The sequence below is a fragment of the Ascidiella aspersa genome, chromosome 1 (genome assembly GCF_963924565.1).
Source record: "Ascidiella aspersa chromosome 1, kaAscAspe10.2, whole genome shotgun sequence".
Classification (NCBI taxonomy): Eukaryota; Metazoa; Chordata; class Ascidiacea; order Phlebobranchia; family Ascidiidae; genus Ascidiella; species Ascidiella aspersa.
Window position 1 is genome coordinate 8,358,760 of NC_139447.1, and position 23,237 is coordinate 8,381,996.

The window sequence follows — 23,237 nt, forward strand, 5'->3', positions numbered from 1 at the left end:
GCTTTCTTTAGCCAAACATTAGTTTAGCAATGTAATCATGTTAATCAGAATCTATGAAGAATTAAGATGTTTATTATAAAACCTGCGGTTCTCGGTCAAACTATTGCTTAAACATGCAACAGAGTTGCCATTCTTAAGTATACGAGTTTTTTTTCTTTTTTTTTTTTGAGTCTTTCGTGTAACCCTTGCGAGTCATTCACGCCTCTTGATGTTGTAGCCTTGCTGGATGTGATACATTTTCAATTTTGGTGGTCCACCTAACATAAACAAAACACGACTTTTCAGGTTTTGCAAATCGCGGTTATATAATTTTATTCGTCTGAGAAAACTCGCGACAAAACGCGAGCGGGGGGCGACAAGAGGGGGTAGGGGATATTTCGGGGGGACAGGGAGGGGTAAATGCAGCGGACACGTGAATACAGAGGATATCACCAAGGACATACAGACTTTCCGAACAGAAATACTGAGCGCGAGAATGGATTTTGCGAGAGGCGAAAAAACGAGAGCAGACTTTTTACTTACTGTACAAAGAAGAAGCTAACAAAACGCAACCGGCCTGAAGCCGCTCTGCTGTTAATCATTTGGTCATTTTTCTTTCAATCACAAATTTACATGCTTGATAGGAATGCAATCGGCTGAATAGGACAGGGAATCGATTAAAAAGATAAGCGTGACACGATAGGATATGTTTGGTCTGGAAATTAAACGACACATACAAAAAAAATTAATGATGACGGTTTACCATACGCGTACCAAGGCTACAGCAGTCGCTGCCCGATGTATATAATTACTTTTAAGCATCGGTGATTTGAAAAAGCAAATTATCGATGACGGCTGAGCAAAAAAACGGTTATAACGACTCTTTTAAGTACACTTGTCGCATTGAAACAGTTACGCATTATACTTTCAAAGTGCTCTTGTTTAAATAAAATTCAGCGGAGAAGTTAGAAAATTGTACAAATAGACCGCAGCGGGTGATTTCCGTATAAAATACTCGTGATGCTTTAAGGAACACTTATATAAAAAGAACAGATTCAAAACAATTCCATCTAAAAAGCAGCTTACACTAACGATTGGTAAAGTCTTTTAAGATCATTGCCACTGAGTCCGCGGTTACGACATTGGGACTCGAACTAAACTTGACAAAACTTTTCCGATTTAGACCCAATATAGTTTCTTTGCAAAGGTAAGAAATGGAGTCAAAGAAAAAAAAAACACTCGACGGAAATATAATCCTGTAGTTTCAAGGATTGCTCTGAAGCTATATAAAAAACATAACTGTACAAAAACGATGCATTTTGGTCACGAACCAGCAAAGCGGATGGTGGTGGTGGTTGATACTCAATAAAACGCGAAAGAAAGGGAAAATCATGAAACTTATATGTTAATAATATCAAGGAGCTATTTACAGGGAATAAAATGGCAGCGGTTTAGAATATAACGACAAAAACAACACTTGGCCCACAAGTCATGGGCGTCTCACACGTTTTCGTTTTCGTTGATTTTTTTACTTTTGGCCCCCCAAAAGTTGGCGCCCGTTTTTTTTTCTGGTGCTTTTTAAGCGCTTCAAACATTTTCGCAATACAGTGCAATTTCGGCCGTATCTCGAACACACAAAAAAAATATTTACGTACACAAGGGAAACGCGACGCTTTTTACTGCATTAAGGGTCAAACACAGGAGCAAGACAGAGGGCGCGTCGAACAAAGGCACTTGAGTTACTTTTTTTCCCGTGTGCCGTATATTAATTGTTGCTGATGCTTTAAAACTGAGATGGTGCTGTGGTGTGGACGAATAGGGTGCTTTCTTTGTTTGTTTTTTGTCGGCAACAAAACGATTTTTTACTCCTCGTCAGATGAATACTGGCCGCGGCCTGCATGAAAGAATATCTTGGTTAAATCACGCCCAGTGTTGATTTAACCTAAAAAACCTTCTCACTGCAAGGTAAATTTTACCAAAGTATTAAAATTCTTTATCGCAAAAAAGAGTACACACTAGATCTTTTTAAATAGTAATAATTATTGCTATTGGTGTTCCAAAAATGGGTCTCCTGTCTGTTATTGTTAATTTTGATATTGTGACACACATTAAAAAGGCACTCTATTGCTTTTTAGCCGTTTTGTGTTAATGCGGACCAACATTTAAAAAAGATTAACAGACATAAACGACTTTACTTGAAATAGTTCAATCTTCCAAAATTTGTGTTATTTTACATTATTGTCTTCAGTTTGTATTATAAACAACAGCTTTAAACTGAGTGCACATGTGTCAATAACGCAGCGCACGAACCCGAATCGTCGTCATATGATCTCCGTCCATCGTATGAACCATCACGGTCGGACGCACTGCTCAGGGGACGATCGTCCTGCACAACACAAGTAGGTCGATGACATTTAATAAGCCATTTCACTAAGATACAGGGGCAGCACGATTGGATTTATTAGATAAATAATCCAATAAATCGGACCACTCAAGGGTTGCATTCAATTTTCTCTGTCAATGAATTGACTTTTTTCTGTGTAAATGAATTGACTAAAAGCCACTGTTATGAAATTACTTGAATTGACAGTCCTTGGGCAATTGACTTGACTTGGACTTCAGTCATTCTGTTAAATAACTTGGGTTTAAGTTTAGTGCTCTAATTAAATATTTTGAAATAATATCGACACATTGTGTTATTTATCTCAATTTTTGCAAGTAAAACAATTCGCTTGCTATTTGCTGAAATTTTGTTATTTTTTAGTTGAAATATTGCTAATACACGGACGACCAAAAGTTCAACGTTTTTTATGTCAATGACTTGGAATGGGGCTTGTTAATTTGCAAAGGACTTGAATTTTTTTTAATGACTTAACTGGGAACCACGTCATTTCGAAATGACTTCTTTACAACACTGCTGTGTTCCATACGTGGTTAAACGACCCGTTCGTAAAAGTTTTAACTTCACTTTGCACTGAACAAAATGCAGCGTTGTATTGACTTATGTCATTGACTTGACTTGGACTTGGACTTAAATCATTTCAAATGATTTATGCAAGCTACCATGCTTATTGCTTACAGTATATATTACGGCGCACTAACTTGTAAGAATAAGTGTTATAATGTCACGATATTTCGCAAGTTAGAAAAAGAGCCTTTGCGCTTTGCTACCAGTAGTCAGTTTACAAGGTAAAGCTATGCGAGGAGTATAGTAGATAAAGTCGCAACCTTTATAAACAACAGCAGCAGCTGTTATGAAAATATCACAGGGCTTTATATTTTCTTCAGTACATTTCCGTGAAGCTATGTGATGTGATACCACGAAGTGTTACTCGTATAGTTCGCTCATCGCGTGCCAACGCAAGAATGCAAATTCAAAGGCAGTAAATTAACGTAATCGATTCCTGCTGACTGCTTGATGCGAAAAACACTAACTTTCACTCTCACCTCCTGTTTTCCACCAGCTTTGCTTTCGTACTTCTGCTTGCGGTCAGAAACTCCAGATGCCTGCGGAATGAAAGGAGAGTTAAGGATAAACTACTATTGGTGACGAGACGACGTGAAAAAATAAACGTTGCACCAGAAATTTTTCGAAATTTGAAGTTCGCGTTGCAGTACCAATGCTTTTATGGTATATTTTATTTTGGAAAGACAATCCTAAACATAAATATTATTTGTTTCCTTAAGTTAAATGCCCAGTCGTTTGTGTTTGTCCTTTGAAAACTTACAGGCGAACTTTTTCGCAGCGTTTTTCTTTAAAAAGATTATTAATATTGCACTCCACTTAAATGGAATTTAAAGGTTCGTTTTAAGAGACTTTGTTCTAATTTGTAAAAGATTTATCCTTGTTTGCCTGACAAATTCTAAAGTCATATATAGAGGACTGAACATATGGTGTTTTGCAATTCGACCGCTTTTTCATTTGAGCTCTCTAAACAAAAACAAAAAAACAATCACCATGAATGTTAACCAGAAAGTCAGAATTCTTGTTGACTTGTTGTGATAAAAAAATCCACAAAGGGTGCGCAACTGAAGTTTTGCGTAGCTCACACTTTTTCCAACAAAAAATCAGCAGCAATTACAACTTACCGCAAGTTTGATGGGCTGCTTGGTTGTGGTAGTTTTCGGTGAGTCGGAGATGTTCTCGAACTTTGCCCTTCTGTTGCCCACACCAGCCGCTGGAATCACGTCGGCCTAAAGTAAGCGAAAAAAATTGCTACTCTTGAAGCCTGCTCAGGTTGGAAATAAAATAAAACGCTAGGGCCCAGTTTTGTTATTTTCTTGGAAAATCGCCTTTTTGTTATCTTTTTTTTGTTTTGCAGAAAGTTATGTGTCCTTGGTAATGTTTTTTTGTATTTCTAGTCAACACTTGTTTTACGGTTTATGTTTCACAATTGATCGCGGAAGAAAAATGTCTTTAATTTTTTTCCAGCTTGTTTCATGTCCAGTGAAGCACGAAGCAAAAGTCATTAATCAGTTTTTTTCCCCCAAAAAAAAGATTTTTCAAAAAGTCTATAATATTATAGTGTTAGAAAGTGAGAAATAAATAATTATTAAGATATTTTAAAATAGACTTTTCTCAAAATTTTCCACGATGTCATCAGCCAGCGACGTATCAGTGACGTACCTTGGTCTTTGGCTTGTCATGCGACGCGCCACTAACGGCGCCCTGCTCCCACTTGTTAAGTCGGTTCATGACGCCCGTCCTTATTCCAACCGGCGACTCCTGGGTAAAAAATAAGTGGGGTTTTGGGTTAATGTAGGTACTATGGCAGGACTTTTTTCAATTTTACCAAAGGCGTTTTCGTTGAACTGAAAAAAAAGAATGTATTCAAATATTTTTGTGTCTATGTCATTAGCAAATGGCAACCAACATTTATCGGATATTGTTTAAAGTTAAACGAATAGAAATTAAGAATTGTGTGACTAAGTTAGTAATAAAACAGTTTTAAAAAAATATAATCTAAAAAAACACATACTACTTTATAAATATATTTCCTAATTATACTGTGATAAATTAGCTGTTTGTGACGGTTAGTTCGTAATTATTGGGGAACAGGTCGATAATAGCTTTTTAAAGCGTCAGGCAACCCCCCAAAGGAAACTGGGCATTTAGCATACTTACTGGCGCAGCAATGCAAGTCTAAGCCATCTTAAAGCAGTTACAAAGTGAGTCGGTAAACCACCATATTGTGCGTCCAAAACGTCTTTTATCTGGCTCAATTAGCACATAAAAGCGTTACAGAGGTATCCTGCTAGATTTTCCCGTGCGACAAACACGAAACGGTATAAAATCAGAGGGAAGACAAACTGCCAAGCATAGTTTCTCACCGTCACTAACTACCCAGCGGCTATCATAATTACCACCTGTTGGATGCATTGGGCGAAAAGACATTTGCATTAAAATGGGCCTTACACGTGGGAAAAATAGACTGCCCCTGTGCTTAGCAAACGGTGGCCATTAAAGAACAGGTCGAATTTACGGCGTGGGATTTTTAAGTGCACTTTGTGATATCGTGGGCTCGTTTTAAATAGACAAAAAAATAATCATTGTTAGAAGAAAGGAGTTATCCACTTTGGTGAGTTTAAATAAAATAAGGCCGTCCAAACATCCAGAAAATTGAAAATAGGTTTAGTGTTAATAGAAACTAAAATTGCGATAAAATTTCTCCTACTAATATAACCGAAATCAGCCATGGCGCACAACTATACATAAATGAGTTTTAGTCATTGATATTTTGGTCCTATAGTTCAATTATAACGAACCTATGAAGTTCGCTTAAACCAGCAACTGTACTTTTACCCACTTACTTTATATATACTTTTTTAAAAAGATTTGATAAAATGAAAATTCATTGAGAAGGATGTGCCTAAGGTTAACATAATTTCTTAGTTAATGAATTTGGCAGATGGTGTGCAGACTCCTTGAAACTCCCTCATAGAATTAAAAATGAGGCATAATGCCGTTCAAATATAAGGGAAGTTGCAGATAGATTTAATGGCAATATAAACCCAAATTGCGATAAAACCCGTTATCACGAAAATGTATGGCTTATGTAACTATACAGTGTACATTTAAACAAGTTTTCGCTTGAAAAAACTCGTGAAAAAACTGACGACTTTAAATTTTGACTATAAAACGCTAAACTATATATATGAGTAGAAACTCGTCCTATTCACCGTTTTCTTGGCGCTGCTGCCGCGCTGGGACGCCTTAAGCCAGAGGTCCTTTCGACTCGAGAAACCGGCGCCGTGGACGTCGGCCACCTCCTTGCTCGCTTTGGGGGATGCCCCGGACACCTTGCCACTCTCCCAGAGGTTCTTGCGCGACGAGATGCCACCGGCGCCAACCACGTGCGGCTGAAGGTCAAAAAACGCGTGTCAAGGTCAAAGGTTTAGGAGGGGCGAAAATCCAAAGGGTGGTTTGGTGTTTAAAACCATCGCGTCTTTCAAGCCATAGTTTAGCGACACACAAGTGTTTTTTTGTTTAATTTATTGAGTCAACCACTGCAGTAATTGATATAAGTTTAAATTTAAAATTTTTATAGAGAAAACAAAAGCATAGCATTTGCATATTTTTTTATTATGTACGTTTAAATGTAGACAAGCCTATCGGACTTAGGAAGTCCTAAAAGGTCGCAAAACCAAATATAACAGTTTATAGGTGTGTCATATTTCCAGCTGAATTTCAGCTGAAAACAATGACTAAAATAGAAATAACAAAACCTCCATTAGTCACACTAAACATGACGAAACTAGCACAAATGTTGCAGGCCAAACTCGACTGTTTATGGTATTAGAACGTTTTAGGTTGCTTTACGGAAACGCACAAACAACATTACCGTATACACAGTGATTTTGTTTGCTTGACAAATTAGAAACGCCATGCCAAAAATACCATTCCAAAATGTGCAAAATCTGTATTATGTCGGATAGAAATTGTGCGATATTAACTTGATGAATGATGTTTAGTTTAATTTAGGATGGTTTATGTATTTGTCCCCTATTTAACATAAGCACGGATTGCAACTTTTGATCATATAATATAGCATGCTGTAAACCAAAGGGAAGTCGAGTTATCCCAATGTTAGAGCCAAACGTTAATAGCTAGTCGTACACTGGACTATGTCATCTACCTTTAAATATCACGTAGCATTGGCATATTTAATTCGACGATGCAAAAAAGGCTTAGGCGAGGTTTGCCACAAAACATACGTGACTTTTAAACGTGAATCCTAAAAAAATATTCTGACACGCTTTTCACATTTTATAGCATGGGTTGTTGAGAGTAGGTCACGCAAAATGAGAGCATAAAAAGCTAGGTGGCATCTATAACGAGATACGATAAAACATTTTTTAGAATTAATGTTTTAAGAAATTCAAGTAAAATTATTTTAAGAGGAGCAAAATTTAACCTTTCACGTGGTCTTAAATCCTTTTTTTAAAGATTTTTTTACGAACCTTCGATTTGCACCCATGATATGACCTCTTTAATATAACACGTTCTGCACAGACAGCAACCGAACATTTCTGAATTTGCCTGAAGCTAGCCTAAGTGAGAAATTGCCTCCGAGAGGTGAATACTTTCGCATCGACGCACTCTGGCTAGCGACTTATAAGGCAAAAAAGGCTTGGCGTGCTGTAGCCTTTGGTGAAGCTTAACCGAGCGTAACGACCGGCAACAGTCCATCAGACCATCAATCGAGGTCCGCTGCTAGTGACAGTGAGGAGGGGATTTAAACCGCAAATATCATTGCAAATTGGTGCGGGAAGTGAAAGTATTTCGTATCATAAAACAGGAATGCGTCGCTTTGACAAAATTCCGGCCGTTTTCGATATGGAAAGCGGAAAACTTGGTTTATGACGATGGCGCATAACAAAGTGCGTTGTCACTAATAACATTACGGACGATTTGGAATGTCTACCGTTTGTATTCTCAGCAAACGCAATTAATGTACAGCATATCGCCCAAACTTTTAACATTATATTTAATTTGCGATTCAACACAAACGAGTTAAGGCTTAGATAGATCGAAATATTTCCTATTTTGCCATTATTTTTAAGAATTTCACCACTTGGAAAGCTATCGGTCTTGTTTGTTTTAATTTAATTTTTTTCTCGGTTGCCTTAAAATTTTAACGCCAAAAGTTTTAAATCATTTTTTTTATTGTCCCAATGTCGCATTAACCAGCAAAAATTCTTAACCCTTGTGTTTGTACCAGGAACAAGTAAAATGTCGTTAGAACAAATTTAAAGAGCTCAAGCAAAGTACTCCAAAGCAAGCAAATATAATTCAGGCAATACTTTTGCTCCGTTTCGTTCACCCGCGCGTCATCATCAGCAATTGATGGCAACGCAATCACCAAACTGTGTTTATCCGTTTTACAGCTGAGAGCGTAGCAAACCGCTAATGGTGTCGAATGCGGTTAGTTCAATCGACAATGAGCGGCTCGCATTACGTGTTTTAGCAAGCATATTTTATCCGCTTTTGATATAGATTTATAGACCTTCACGTTAAAAAAAGACGTATAATAAATGTATAATGAATTCTGATTTTTACCCGGGTTTGATCTACAATTCTAGACCTTTACTTTGAATAAAGAAGTATTTGAATTGCGGATAATTATTTTTTGCTACCATTTAATTAGGTTCTCTCGTTTGTTAGTATTTTTCATCTGTATGATGGATGACTTTTTACCAACGGATAAACATTGGAACCACGGTTCAGTCATAATAACATAAGGCGTTTATCTACAAAATTTCAGCGTAACTTACATGCAGTTGCGGGTACTAGAACATACATCACAAACAAATCCATTACCAAAGTTAAGTGACACTATCTAAACAAACATGGCTTCAGTTGTATTGGATTTTTTATGAGTCGCGTATTTTGCATATAAGGTTAACAGAGCGAACCTGTCCTTGTCAACCGGGAAGTGGAATAGGGAAGCGTTGTCTCGTTTCAATGGCAGTTTAAAAATAGCGGACTCGGTCGTTTGCAATTCCAGCGATACTAAAATCACCGCATACGTACCGCACAGTGAGTAATGAGTAGAGAACTAGGCCAACTTATTGCAAAAAAGCTGGATTCGTGCCCATTTTTAAGTTACTGAAGGTACGTTTTAAGTTAAACGTTTTTTTTTAAGTACGTTGTTGAAATACAACAGTTATCCAGAGACAGTGTTACCCAAGCACCAAAACTTTGAAATCGGAAAAATGTCGAAAATTTACAGAAATAGGTGGTATTTTGTTAACGATTCGCATTGAGATTATTCTAAAAGCAGAATGCTACCAATCATGGTGTGGACTTTGATATATTGTGTAACAAAAACGATAAAAATTTCGGCGGAACTACAAAATGCGGAAACAAACCTGCCTGACAAAGTAAAAGAGTGACGCTGTCTGTGCATCAATCAGCACACATCACAGCCATTTCGTCGTGACAAGTGGGCGCCGTACTAATTGGCACGAACTGCCATGACGTCACGGGTGTTTGACGTCACGTGTTGACGCGACAATTAATCAAGTAAATAAATGTTTTTTTAAAGTAGTGTGTGGGAAGGTTGTGGGACCCGCAATATATTTACGGATCTAGCATACTGAGGTTAAACGTTCGCAACCCCGTAATACCGCATTCATAAGTTGGAGTTACTTGGCTATAAGACAAATATCCCCGTTTCAAAACTGGGGCATTAACCACACAATAAACATAACAAGCGTGCTACTTTCTCACAAAAGTTTAATATTGAGAGGATTTTTTTATCTTTCATTGTTTTACAACAATGCAGCAGATATTACAAACACCGCCATATGCATAGGGTATGTATTAATTTTTACACCCAAAAGCGCTAATATCCCGTTTTTAAGGTATTTTAATCTATTTAAAACCAAAATAAAAGTACCGATATATTTTGTTTTTGAACAATATGCCTATTTCCTCGGCAGACTCGACCAATTCACAGCCCCCCTCGCTCATATTACTTATTTATGTATTTTTATTGCAAATCTTGTCGATTTGTCACGCACTTTGGTAAATATACAAATTGACCCTCCTCAAAAAAACGTACCCCGCGTATAAAAAAACAGTTTCGGTGTAGTTTTCTGTTACCCAGTCACTTTGATCGCACATAATGCCCATTTTAAAGTACTTTTTTATCGCAAATTTTGTCCGCATCATCCACACTAATCTCCAAAAGCGTGTCTCGCGCTCTTTAATTACGAATTCGGTGCAATTTTCGGTTACCCAGTAACTTTTGTCGCACTCAACTCGAGTCGACGTCGCCTGTCAATCATCTCACCTTCTTGTACGACTTCTCGGCGCTGTGTACCTCTCCCCTCTCCCACTTGTTACGTCGGTCGCTGACGTCACTACCGACTGGGGTCTTCATCGATGACGACGAGGTCTTGCGCTCCTACGACACAATGGGCCATTGTTTTGTAAACGTCAGTAAAGTGTCACGACGATATAACAATGCTAATGGCGGGGAAATTGATGACGGACGTTTTGGCTCGGAAGTAGATTACATTGAAATTAGCTGGACATTTGGATTAGGTTGTATAGATACTTCGTACCTTGTTTAGCATGTGTTTCTGCTTTTTTCACATACTCTTTAAAAGTTTCCTCTTTTGAACTCTAAATTGTGTGAACGTTTGTTGAAAAAGATAATTATTTGGCCGAATATCTGTGTATCATGCAGCTTGCACAAATACAAGCAAGCAGTTTAGATGTAATAATATATTGATAGCTTAAGATAAGTTTACGCGAAATGGCGTATTTCGAAAGGCGGTCAACACTTTTTGTCCAAAATTCAAATCACTTTTTACCTGTGGTTACAACCACATGAACTGTGTTCGACTCTAAGCCCACGCATAACGCGCATTTAGATTTCCTGTTCGAGATACGTAAGTCGAGGTGAAACCGCAACAAAAGGACAATATAATTGGCGCGACATGAGTGCAAGCGAGGAACGACAAAAGACGAAATGTCATCGGTTTCCTTTTGATTTAAATCCCAAAGGCACGGATGAAACCCTAAAAATCCTGACGGACTTCGCCGAGAGACAAGCCCAATCACATAACTACAACTTGTCTGGCAAGTTGGAGTGGGTATGACGTCATGGCGGTGTCGGCGTGACGTGTTTTGTAAATGTTAGTACGCCCGCAGTCGCTCCTAGTTTGATTTATTAGTATTGTATTAAGTTTCGTTCGCTAAGTTTAGGTCATTGAGGTTTTGGCTGTTTAGACGAAATGCGTTCGGTGAAAAGTTATTACATGTTATAACCAGGGCGGTAACGATACCCAATGAAGAAGTGTATTTAATTTTGGAGTACGTGCGTATAGTTGGGGTTGTAAAACTTAAACGCGAAATTAAATTAGTCACACTATAAACCGTTTGCGTTTTTTCAAGATGACTTTCGTTTTAAACGGCAAAAAACAAATAACGCGGCAGAACAACTGCGCCACAGGCTTTTTACTCCATTATAAACGCTTTAAAACGTATCTGAGATTTAACGAGCCCCGCACTTTTCTCAATAACATTATAACCTAACTGCTGGATGCTACTACAAAGCCACTACTTATTATTCCGTATCACCTAAAGTGCCCTGGAGATTTTTGCCCTAGATTGAGTTTAGGTGCCCTTCAGCACAATGGTCGAACGGCCAGTGTTTACTTAATTCGAGGAAGGTTAGGAGGTAACTGTTCCAACGTCGCTGGCTGAACTATGGTTGAAACCTTTGGAGCTGTTTATGTTTTCTTTCTCCAGCAAAGCGGCTAACCATTTCTACTACAGACGGAATAACATCACATAGAAGTTGTTTTTCTGATACAGGTAGCAACGCACAGCAAACTGCTCGCAACCTTTAATGTGGTCCCCAATGTAGTAACATTTGGCGGTTTAGTACTTAAACAAGAGCGCACTTCTATTACATGATTTCATAAAAAAGGTACGTTCCATTAAAGGTGACCTATATGTAAGTTGGCTTAAATAAAAAAACCTGATCGACTATATCGCACTCCATACACGTTTAAATGGTTGCACGAACGTTAGTATCGATAGTCGCGTAATTTTTTTATTATTGCGGCCCTTTTAGCTTTTACAGAACTGACATAGGCAATAAATAACGTAAAAAGAGTAAATTTATTAATGTACAAGCTTATAGTTTCAAAAGGGTTTTGAAAAACCAACAATATAACTCTGTTTTCTATTGAGGTCGACCGGTAAAAACGCCGAACATTATTCGTTGCGGGTGGGACATGTGATTCGTCCTAGTATAACATATAGCTTAGCAAAGCGAACATGAAAAGTAGCACAAGGCCCTCTTACATGTTTGCTTGCTTGTTTGGTGTACTTTTCCAGCCGGCTGTCCAGTCCCTCGGCCTTAGCAACGGTGATGTCAGCTTTGATCGGCTTCGGCCTGCAAAGGCGGGTTTAGACTGGTTAGAACCGGTTTGTGACTGGCTAACCAATAAATGCGAGAAAATATAAAAAACGGATTGAAACTAAAGGCTATATTGTACGTAAACTTTGTAATTGAGCATAAGTGATCGAATTCTACTGAGTATCAAAGCATAATACGAATTCCATACGCGAAAATAGTATATGTCATAAATGTATTACCCTGAGATCGAATGGCCCAACGTAAAAAATTAACACAATAAACTTAGTTATTCTCCACAATTTAAGGATTTTTCAACTAGCTATTACGCCGAATTGTGGTACTGTTACGTTTTGTATAAGGTAAAATCTCGGATAGGAACACAATAAAGTTACATTTCGAAACAGTATACATAATCATAATTTCTTTCAATTACTTACGTTTCATGTTGAATGTGCTTGTTGAGTTGTTCAACCTACAAAAATGAAGAAATCCTCATTAAGTTTAAGAATTTAGCTCGGTAGTAACTTTTTTCTGGAAGATTAAGGCTATTTAACTCTCATTTTTAGTTTTTCACACACAATCAATCGCCTTGTTAAGAAACGCAGGTTGCATTATTGTGGATTAAACCATTCGAAATATAAAGTTGTTATTAAACTTGTGTTACACATCGCTGCATCACAGCTTTATTTTAGAGACGCGCGCCGGCAATTGTCTTCGGTCTATTCTACATCTCAGTGCCGCTTAATTTTAGTAAACAGGTTGTAAGTTTCACACTGGTGGTAATATGTGTTACGAACCGAGAGACACTACTCTTAGCACACTGGTGCGACAAATCCACGCCGGGCAAGAGTTTAGCAGTCATGAGGCGAGGCAAAAAGAGAACGACATTCGCACATGCTCGGATAGAAATTCCGGAGGTCTTTAAGCTACCACGATTGCTGCAATGCCAGCCTTAACACACGTCCAAGGACGTTGGGAAAAAGGGAAGTCAGCAGCCACACATGCATGAATTATGCGCATTCATTGCAACACTTGTTGTTACCCAAAACAACAGAGCAGTAATATCATTCCATGTTGTTTTTGCTCGTTGTGTGATGTCATAATGTGAATGTTTTGATTTGAACCTGGGCTTGTAAGTCCTACGTGTGTCGCTACGTGTGTGTTTATGTGTGACATGAAAAGGTAACATGACAGGAACAGCACACAGCCTTGGTGGCACAGGCATGCCTTGTCCAAGACGTAGAGGCAGCAGACCAAGACACGCAACACGCATGGTCGGACAAGGACAAGTAAAAACATACGAGAGTAGTCACGCACCGACGACAACACAAGGCATTCTCGACAACACACTGTTCTTTCTTTTACTGCAGCAACAGGCTTTATTTCGCCTGCAATAAAGAGAGAGAGAGGCAGGCAAAAAGGCGCGCGTTTTTAGCGCAAACCTCGCCGCCGGTATCTCCTTGTATGGAAGTGAAGGCGAGCTGGCCGAAATGGCACGCTGCCATAATGCGACGATTTGTCTTCAAGCGATATCCCGGGGCCATAAATGCCATCCATTTAAGACCTGAGCTAAAATCGTACCCGACGCCCTGCAGCTCTACCAACTGGCATTTAGAAAAGTCGCGGCGTTTTGTTGTTTTTGTTTTTCTAGCTTGATAAAGCGTTTCTCTCAAAAACAAGTCGTAAACATTAGTAATTCTCAGGCCATAATAAAACTTTCCAAGACAAAAACGAAAAATCAAACCGAAATTTAGAGTTTAAACAATGTTTATTGAAACAACACAGGTCAAAACAAAATAAAGATTTTAATGCAAATTAAACTTTTTATATTTTTTTACTTTAATGAATTGCTAACCAACCTTACCATGCTCCTGTCTTAAAAGGGAGAACATGCCCTTCATGCTCATGCAATTACCTTTGTAGTAACTTGAAATAAAATATTTGCTAACTGTTGTTATTCTTTTTTTTTAATTTAAGTGAAATGTTGGGCATTATATACAACAAAAAGACTTTTCAAAAGAGCAGCCAAATTGTAATAGGGTTAAGAGCTTCAGAAAAATTCGTAAACCTGATTAAACCAAAAGGGACTTTGCAGAAAGTTAAAAAGTTACAACATATTAGTGTAAAGGTGTAAGTGTTAAATTTGAATTCCATACCCTTTTGTACTTACTACATTCTATTCCTGACACCTAAAAAACATCTTAAAGTGATGTTAAACATGTGCCAGTTGTCTACTAAAATTTATTGTTTACTTCAATCAGTTATGTTTTTCTTTGTGTAATTTGTGTAATTTGTTTCTGATATTCATTGTATGCCAAAACATGCATTTAAGAGTAGTTCTTCAGGATAATTTTGCATGCAATAGTTCATAGAAACTTGTGCATGCTTTAAAATTGACATATTACTTGGAAACAAAGAGACTTTTCAGAGAACAGAATCTCCATGCGTAATTTTCTGAATACATGCTTTACAACCTGTTATTAGAAATAAACAAAATCATTACACATTTCGTTACAAGTTTAGTTAGTAATCAAAAATTAACTTATTAAATTGAGACATTCATGCAATTATGATGGTATTTTCATTCAGGGTGCAGCAACATGCAAATGGCAAACCTCTAGCATCAGGAAACAGAATCTTTGGTTAGCAGCGGATATGTTATAACGTAAGGTCAGTAAATCATAGGTGTTCTAATATTTGCCAAACTTTAAACCAACCCTTTCACTTTCATCTTGGTCACCATCATCTGAGGAATCCTCATTTTGAAGAGAGGTTTTCCGTTTGTGGTCGGTTGATGGCAAAGTAAGAGATTGGTCAGTGTCTGTTTCACTTTGCGGTTTGGATGCAAGTTTTTCTGGAACTTTGAGATCACTGCCTTTTGTTGATTCATTACGATCTGTGTGCTTTTGTTTACTACTTTTCTCTGAGACTTCTACATTGTCTTTACCCTTTCTGGGGCTTTTATTGTTAATTTGAGCTTTGGAATGATTTTCTTGCATTGCATCCTCAATACGTGCTTCCTCTGACGTTGTAAGTTGATTCTTGTCTTCCTTAGACTTCAAGTGTTCCGGTTTGCCGGGAATGTTTGGTTTCTGGCGACGGTGACGCTTCTTGTCGCTCAATTCAATTTCAACCTTGGATAGTGTTATTTCCTTCCTGACATCCTGGTTTGTGACATCACTGTGTGCTTTCTGTGTCACAGTAACTTTCTCTTCGTGAACGGCGATACTGATGTCTTCAACGTCAGCGTTTTTTTGAACCGCATGCTTGCTTGATTTGTCGTTTTCCTTACCAACATTGGTTGCTTCCAAAACAATGTCCTTCTTTTCAATACGAACTTCTGTGTTGTTGTTAACATTTCGGTTTGCAATGTGCCGGCTCGGGGATAAACTCAACTGAGGTTTGGTTTGGAGTCTTGGCTTTTCTTTTGTAATCGATGTAGTTACTGAGATTTGGTTGATGTCAATAGCATTTAGCGACTTGCTCCCGTTGCTGACAGACTTTGTTGTTGTGGCGTGTTCCCCATGTTCCTCTTTTATGTCTGCAAACAACTTTGCCCGGTCTTTTATGCTGGCCCGTTTGGTCCTGGGTGAAAGATTACTTAGGGGTTTGTTTACTCGGTCGGAAGGCGACTCTAGGAAGTTAAGCAGCTCACTTTCTTTGCAATTTGCTTTCTTGTGTTCCAGGTCAGACAGAAAGTCATACAAGTCGGTGGCTTGCTGCTCCATTTGGTCCAGAGACCGCCTGGTTCTGTTCTTGCGATTTAGAGGCCTTGTGGGTTGAAATGAAGTATTGTCATCTTTAGAACTGTCTGTGACTTTTAAAGCCCTAGTTGGTCTGTAATCGCTCAGTTTAATTTTAGTGCTCTGGGTGCGACGTGGCACTGCTGGTGGTCGCCCAACCGAGTTTGCACTCCCTTCCATGTCACCTTTATTTTTCTTGTCTGTTTTAAGGCTTTCGCTATTTGACAAATCACTTGTGACAGATGAATCGCTGTCAGCGTTTGAGCCACTCATAATTTTCTGTAAATAAAGCAAGTACACAATATAGACACACAAGCATAAGTGGAATTTAACGACAACAAAATTCTGTTTGCTTACAACCTGACAGCAAACATCACAGGCCGCGCAATGACAACAGACACTTGGTACCTTGTCTGTGCTCGATTTTAACACACCCAATACACAAACTGAACCGGCTCAAACTTGGCTGCCCACCTATCATCTCCGCTGACACATGCATCTGACACATGTGACACGGAACGCGCCTGACTAAAAAATCTAAAACAGGAAGTCGTTGGTGTCCAAAACATGACAGTTGTGAGCACACAATGCAAACATGGCGACCGACTGGTGCAACAGCCAGCCAATTCCTGCCAATTGCAAACACCAGACAGAGGGCAGTTTAACGACACTAGTTAACCAACAGAAATTGCACACGGACATTAAAATGTCAATGAGGCTTCCCAGTAACGAGACAAGTGGCCACGCAGGGATGAGGCAAATCGCATTCAGGAAAATTCATCTTCTCCGAACGTGCGTCACTATGACACGCAATTCAACTTCCTAATTTATGATGCTTGGCGTCGATATTGGGCTATATAGGGGCACTGATCGAAAGTGGTAAGAGAAGTTTTTACCTTTGACATACAGCAATTTTAAACAGGAAATACCAATGTTTTTTTTTTAACATTAGAAGTGTGGTTGTTGGCACATCTAGTGTTTTTTTTCTATAAATTTAAAAGATTTTTTTTTTATGAATACATAAAACAGGTTTTTTACCACTGGCAGGTTAAATAATTCAACAAGAAAAAAAAAAAAAAAAAACGAAAATAAAATGCATATATAAACAAAAAATAAAGCATGCATAACATGTTTGTAAAAAAAAATTAGCAATAAAAATGACCCAACTTAAATGAATGGTGAGTTTTCATGCTACTGCAACCTAAATCTGGACTGTATTTTATTGTTATGTTGTTTTAAATATCTTTTCAACCCTCTGACCTGACCTATTCCTGTCTTTATAACTACAGCCCACCTCTCAAACAATACTCATGTTTCTGTAAATATAACCATTTGCACCGACCACACATATTCCAGTCAACCACCACCACACCACAGAATTACAACATGTTTAGCTTGACAAAATGCAACATGATGCATGATCCCACTTATTTAGCTAACAGATATAAATCGTAAAATAAAAACAAGTAAAATAGGAATGTTTTTTTAGCAGGTTGTCTTGCTAGCGCATCACTAAGACTTGTTTTTGAGCATTTCTGAACAATTTGAAAAATAATTGCCAAACTAATTTTGCAATTTCACACAAGCGCTTCTAAACTACGCAATGCTAAACTTCTAGTCCGACTAGTTATTGTAAAAGACATAAAGAGGTCCACCACACATGGGATCTTGACTAGCCTTCAATCTACAACCTACACTTCCCAGTGGTGTGGCCCATGGGCTTCCAAATTGCCACTAATCATTGCAAATTGAACAAACCTTGGAAATGAGGGGAGATGCCAAGCTTTTTGGGCTCAAGGGAGTATCGTGTTCCTCAGATTGGGAAAGTTTTTTCCTGTATTCCTTTCTTTTCTCTTCCGCCTCAGCGCGTCTCCTTTCCCTTTCTTCCCGCTCCACGCGAAGTTTCTCCTGGGAACCAGGGAGGCAGATAATCAATATCAACTTTTAACTTAACGGAATTTTTGTAGGGCTTACAATCTACATATGTGTGGTGTTTTTCTAACAAAGCTGTACTCATAAAACACAATAAAACTTTAATAAAATATAGATTTTAATTAATCAATATAATCTGTTGTCAAATAGTGAAAACTTTATTAAATAAGTTACTATTTTTTGTTAAGTAACAGGTTTAAAGCCTAATGACTCTCACTAAGCTTTGGTGTTACTTAACAAAGCTGTACTAATTAAATTTAAAAAATATTTATGCTTACGAATTTAGGCATTTGCAAGCCTGTGTTGTTTCTCGCATTTTATAGTCAAGATTTGAAGTTATGAGGAATGTATGAACTTAATAGTTGACTAAGTTTACAAAAATAGCAGAATAAGATTTAGTTAGTTTGTTAACATGTTTTGTGTATATTTGTCAGTGGTGTACAATCAATATATATTTGTCTGATTTACTTGCACATAGGTCTATTTCTGCTATATACCAAGATGCATTTCAAAGACCAGATATATACTTAAGAACAAAAGTAAATGGTAAGTTGATATTTTTCCCACCTGGTATTCAGCTTCACGCTTGGCTGCTTCTGCTTTTTCTCTCTCCTCTTCTTCCAATCTCTTCTGCTCTCTTATGCGCTAAGAAACAAAAGTATTGGTCAAACTTTTAGTAATCTACCTGGCACTCATCTTTAAACCTTTATATATATTCACAAAGAATAAAATATGAATAATATTTATATATTCACTTGAACACACTGTTGCTATATTATTAGCTTACAAATTAGAATATATGTTTTTATTATTTTTTTACAACATATTTCAGTAAGTACTATTATGAGCTTATGGCACAGTTAACCTTAAATTAAAAAAAAAATTGTATACTTTAGAGATTTGTATACTAAAGCCTCAATATTTGCAGTAGAAAGCCATTGGTCTTACTTAACAGTTTACCCACAATTATAAGAAACAGTTTAATAAAAATCAGCAGTTTTAGGCACGCTCTAGTGTTCTAAAACATTGGCGCTAAATTTAACACAGCTCAATTCAAAGTACAACCACACAAAACTTACTCTTCGCTCCTCAAGTCTCTTCTTTTTCTCTTCATAGTCTTCTTCCTGTTCCTCATTTTTGTCATCATAGCGCTCATAACGTTTCTTCTCGGAAGCTTGTCGCTTCAACTTGAGCTCCTGCAAAAAAACATTATTTTTATTAACAAAACTGCCTGTGTGCTTGGCCAAGCAAATCTCTGGCAGTATAGCTAAGAATTTAAAATGTATTGTTTCTATGTAAAACATCATGTGTCTTAATTAACCAGAAACTATGATAAAACCAACATATTGAATTTTCAGGTTACACAATAGCTGTAAACTTTTCGTCATTTTACACTGATGAAGTTATTCCCCTGAAAAAGTTAGAAGTACATGAAAAAATGTCCTGGCTTTTACATTTGTTCTTTGTTCAAAATCGGAATTGTTTAGATAAATATTCAGCAGTTTGGGTGTGGCTCCACATTTCAGGAAGCAATAAAATGCCAAAATGCGTATGCAAAAGCTTTCCAAAGATGCTTACACCAAACTGTAAGTGATAGAACAACAAACAGGAATCCTGGGTCGAAGCCAATAAAACCCACACAAGGCTGTTTGCAGAGAGAAGCAAAAGCAAAGAGAAGATTTATTACTCAACGTGTTTGTTGTCAGCAAACATTGGAGGTTCAACAGATAAATTCCAACTAAATTAGAAAGCCGCAAAAGAAGAAAGGAAAGGAGAAAGAATTCCTGCAGAAACAACAAGATGCATTGAAAAGAATACATACCCATATCAACATTGATTTTTTTAGAGTGTAACTCTGTAAGTAAAATAGGCCAAGTTTTGCGTGAAATGGTGCAAAAACAAATAAATAATGGTAGAATAAGAGAAACATTGTTATAGAGACGTCACAAATGGAGATTCACAATCAGAAATTAAAAGGATTTATTATTCAAATGACAATTGTTAATTGGCAATTAATTACTTCCTGGTTACCATTCAAACCTTTTGATTTACCAACCAGATGCTTAGCACAACCTAGTGGACATATTAAAGTTATATCGTGGCCAGGATATGAATAGCAAATTTTAATAGGTCATGTAAATCAACACAGCGTTATCTTTATATCGCTAAATGTCATGTATTATTCAGATAATCGACTTGGTGCGTGTGTTCAATTGTAGTTGGAAGGCATTTATATCTGGAAATTTTAAACATTCATGGTGTTTTAAAATTTCTAGAAATAAACATTGGAAAAAGTGAAAGAAGAAAAAAATATGTTTTGGTAAATGAAGAGTGTTAAACCACATAAGAACCCTTTTTTCAAGAAAGACAACTTACATTAATTTTTTGTTTGACTTCATCCACCTCATCTTCTTCTGCTTCACTGTAAAGTAAAATAAATTTGTCAATCATGTAAAACAGATGAGAGTTGTTGGTAAGTTCAATCTGATGATAAGACACTTTTGAGGGCAAAATCATAAACCAGAAAAAATAAATGTCACTAAGTAATCGCATACTGTCCTTCAAAACACTACTATTGCTACTTTTCTTTATACAAGTTTACTTTTATCAGTGGTTCTCAACTGAAAAAGCAACTTACTTTCTTATTTAGCTTGTAACTTTGACAATGGTTATACAGCTTGTGTTGATCTTATATATATATATATTGGTTTTCGGGGGTATTTTGTTAACTAATTTACTTTGTTATTTTGCTTGTAACTGTGACAGTTGTTACAGAGTAAATATGGATGATATATTGATTTTTATTTTATTATTTTGGGTGGTTGTTTGTTAACTTACTTTGTTACTTTGCTTGTAATGGTGACAGTTGTGACTGAGCTTGTGTACGTTTGCTTCACTTCTTCTTCAGGCTCTTTCTCTGGCTCCTCAATTTCTGGTTCTTCTTCAACATCGTTCCCATTGCGATAATCTACATCCTCAACTTCCTCTTGAGGCTGTTCCACCTCCTGCTCTGCTTCCTCTTCTTGATCTTCCTGAGGCTCTTGTTCCTCCTGCTGTTCTTCCACTTTTTCTTCTTCTTCTTCTTCTTCTTCTTCTTGGTTTTGGTCGTAGTCACCGTTCTGTGGTGTTAAAAAACACATTCCGTGAATTCAATTTGCACTAACCAACAACTCCTATGCATATATAACTGTATTTGTAAAACGAAAAATGCAAATACGGTGAAATAATTTCATCATTCACCTATTAATTTAAGATCACCAGTTTTGGTAAAAGATAAGTTGCATGACAAAAGTTAACCAGACGGTTCGTTTGGAAAAGTTTAAATAAAACAAAGATTTAGGCAGCTTTATTACGCTGATAAAATAGTCCCAAAAAGTCTTAAATACAAAAAGTAAATTCCCAATCAGAAACATCAAAGTAACCAGTAACTGACAGATGCAGCTCCTGACAAAAATAATATATACCTATTTCTGGACTACACAAAAAAAATGTGTACAACTATAGTTCTAGCCTGAAATTTGATGTTATGCAAAAAGATAACAATTAGAATATGCAAAACTGAATCCACAAATTTTATATTATTATTTAGGCAACAAAAGCAACACGTAAGGAAATTTGTTTGCCTCGACTGTGTATTCCTCCACCACTTCTGTTGTTGTGACGACCGTGGTCTCGTCTTTTCCATTGTACTCATCATGGATCTCTGTCTCTTTGGTGACAACAGTGGCTCGGTAGGAAGAGGGAGGTTCACTCATCTCGCGTTCCGCTTCCTCTCTTTGCCTCCTAAAACAATGAAGATGTAAGGTGAATACAAAAACAAGGGTTTTAAGAGGGGTTGGGGTTTATGACTTTAAGTTTAAACCTTAGCATAGCAAATAAAAAGGCATGCATTTCAAAACAAATGTAAAGCTACACAACCAAATAATATAGCTACACAGCAAAGATAACACAAAGTAGTTCCCAACCTTCTTTCTTCTCTCCTCTTTTCTCTTTCCAAGCGAGACTCCTCTTCGTCTTTTAACTGTTTCCTGAGAGCAAAAGTAAAAGTTATTTTTTAGTAAATCTCCACAAGCTATATATATATAAATGGCAAAATGAGGGTCTAACCAATCTGAAAACAATTATCCACAAATACTATAGTGGATGTACACTACATAATTATATATCACTGATAACAAAATTGTTGAATTATTGCACGTATTATTGACATTTTCTTAATCATTTGTTAGTAAATGGGTGTTGTTATTCAACGTTCAGCCTGCTTTATTATAAACCTTAAGTCACACATTTATAGGCTAGATACAGCAATCAAATTCCCAATTTGATAATTAGATTTAATACTGTGATTCCCTTGATACACACATTTATTGCAGCAGCCAGTAGTTTGTTCCGTGCTACAACCATTATTATGTCTTTTAAACTGTTTGATGAAAGGTTAAACAAAACAACTAGAAAATGTTGTTACTTACTCTAGTTCTTCTCGTTCCCTTTTCCTTCTTTCCTCGCGCTCTCGACGGCGACGTTGTCTTTCCTTCTCAAACTCATCATCGTCGTCATTTTGTTTATCGCGAGAATATCTTGAAGTTGTGTCGGAAACATCATCCGTCTTTTTCACCAATCTTGGTAAAAAGGGTATGAATTGAATTGGCATATTTTACTAGAAATAACACCATTAAAATGAAATGCACCATTACACAAATATATTTTAAATAAAAAACTATGTGAATGATTAACTAAAAAATGCCATGAAAGGCAAAACTCATTTTGTATAATACAACTACTAAATTATAAACATTCAAGAACAAACATTGGTAAATTGCTATGGTACACATATATATGTAGTTGTAGAAAATATGTCTATTCAGTTACAACAATCAACTGTTTAACAAACCTGTCAGCTTCTGCCAAAAGTTCCTGTCGCTTTTTTCGTCGCATTTCCCTTCGCTGTTCCCAAGAAACCGAGTCGTCCATAACGTCTGTCATCTTGAAAAAGTCAGGCGTCGGCTAACTTTGCAGGCAACTTGTTACAATTCAAATACACTTTAGCCAATTGATTCTTAAACAAATACGGCACTGGCAAGCCTGAACAAATTTAGAGTGTTAAAATGCTGAAATAATTGCAAAAAAGCGTTTGTAAAATTGAGTAACCTAACAATGCCAACTAGGTCTATTTCCAAAGGTTAAACTAAACTTCAATTTTATA

General features: G+C 37.1%; 1 protein-coding gene across 2 annotated transcripts; it reads right to left on the reverse strand.

The window, feature by feature from the left end:
* Positions 1-286: 286 nt before the first annotated feature.
* On the reverse strand, positions 287-23,112 carry LOC146167060 (uncharacterized). 2 transcript variants are annotated; one of them, XM_083389053.1, is made up of 19 exons: positions 22,926-23,112; positions 22,504-22,653; positions 22,000-22,062; positions 21,658-21,817; positions 20,873-21,153; positions 20,411-20,456; positions 19,114-19,230; positions 18,602-18,679; positions 17,861-18,010; positions 15,077-16,381; positions 12,797-12,831; positions 12,305-12,395; positions 10,278-10,391; positions 6,160-6,339; positions 4,607-4,705; positions 4,069-4,173; positions 3,427-3,486; positions 2,290-2,365; positions 287-1,873 (listed from the first exon to the last, which is right to left on the reverse strand). In XM_083389053.1, exons 1-19 carry the CDS (start codon positions 23,015-23,017, stop codon positions 1,842-1,844), a joined length of 3,234 nt encoding a protein of 1,077 aa, XP_083245179.1. In that variant the 5' UTR covers positions 23,018-23,112; the 3' UTR covers positions 287-1,841. The 2 variants fall into 2 exon arrangements, with proteins under 2 accessions (XP_083245179.1, XP_083245180.1); XM_083389054.1 differs by lacking the exon at positions 15,077-16,381.
* Between the last annotated feature and the right edge of the window lie 125 nt (positions 23,113-23,237).

Coding starts and splice junctions, on each gene's coding strand:
- LOC146167060 (XM_083389053.1), bottom strand. CDS start 23,017: ATGACAGACGTTATGGACGACTCGGTTTCTTGGGAACAGCGAAGGGAA. Junction 16,382..17,860: donor CATCTCCCCTCATTTCCAAG/GTTTGTTCAATT, acceptor CTTTATTTACAG/AAAATTATGAGTGGCTCAAA. Junction 12,396..12,796: donor AAGCACATTCAACATGAAAC/GTAAGTAATTGA, acceptor CCGCCTTTGCAG/GCCGAAGCCGATCAAAGCTG.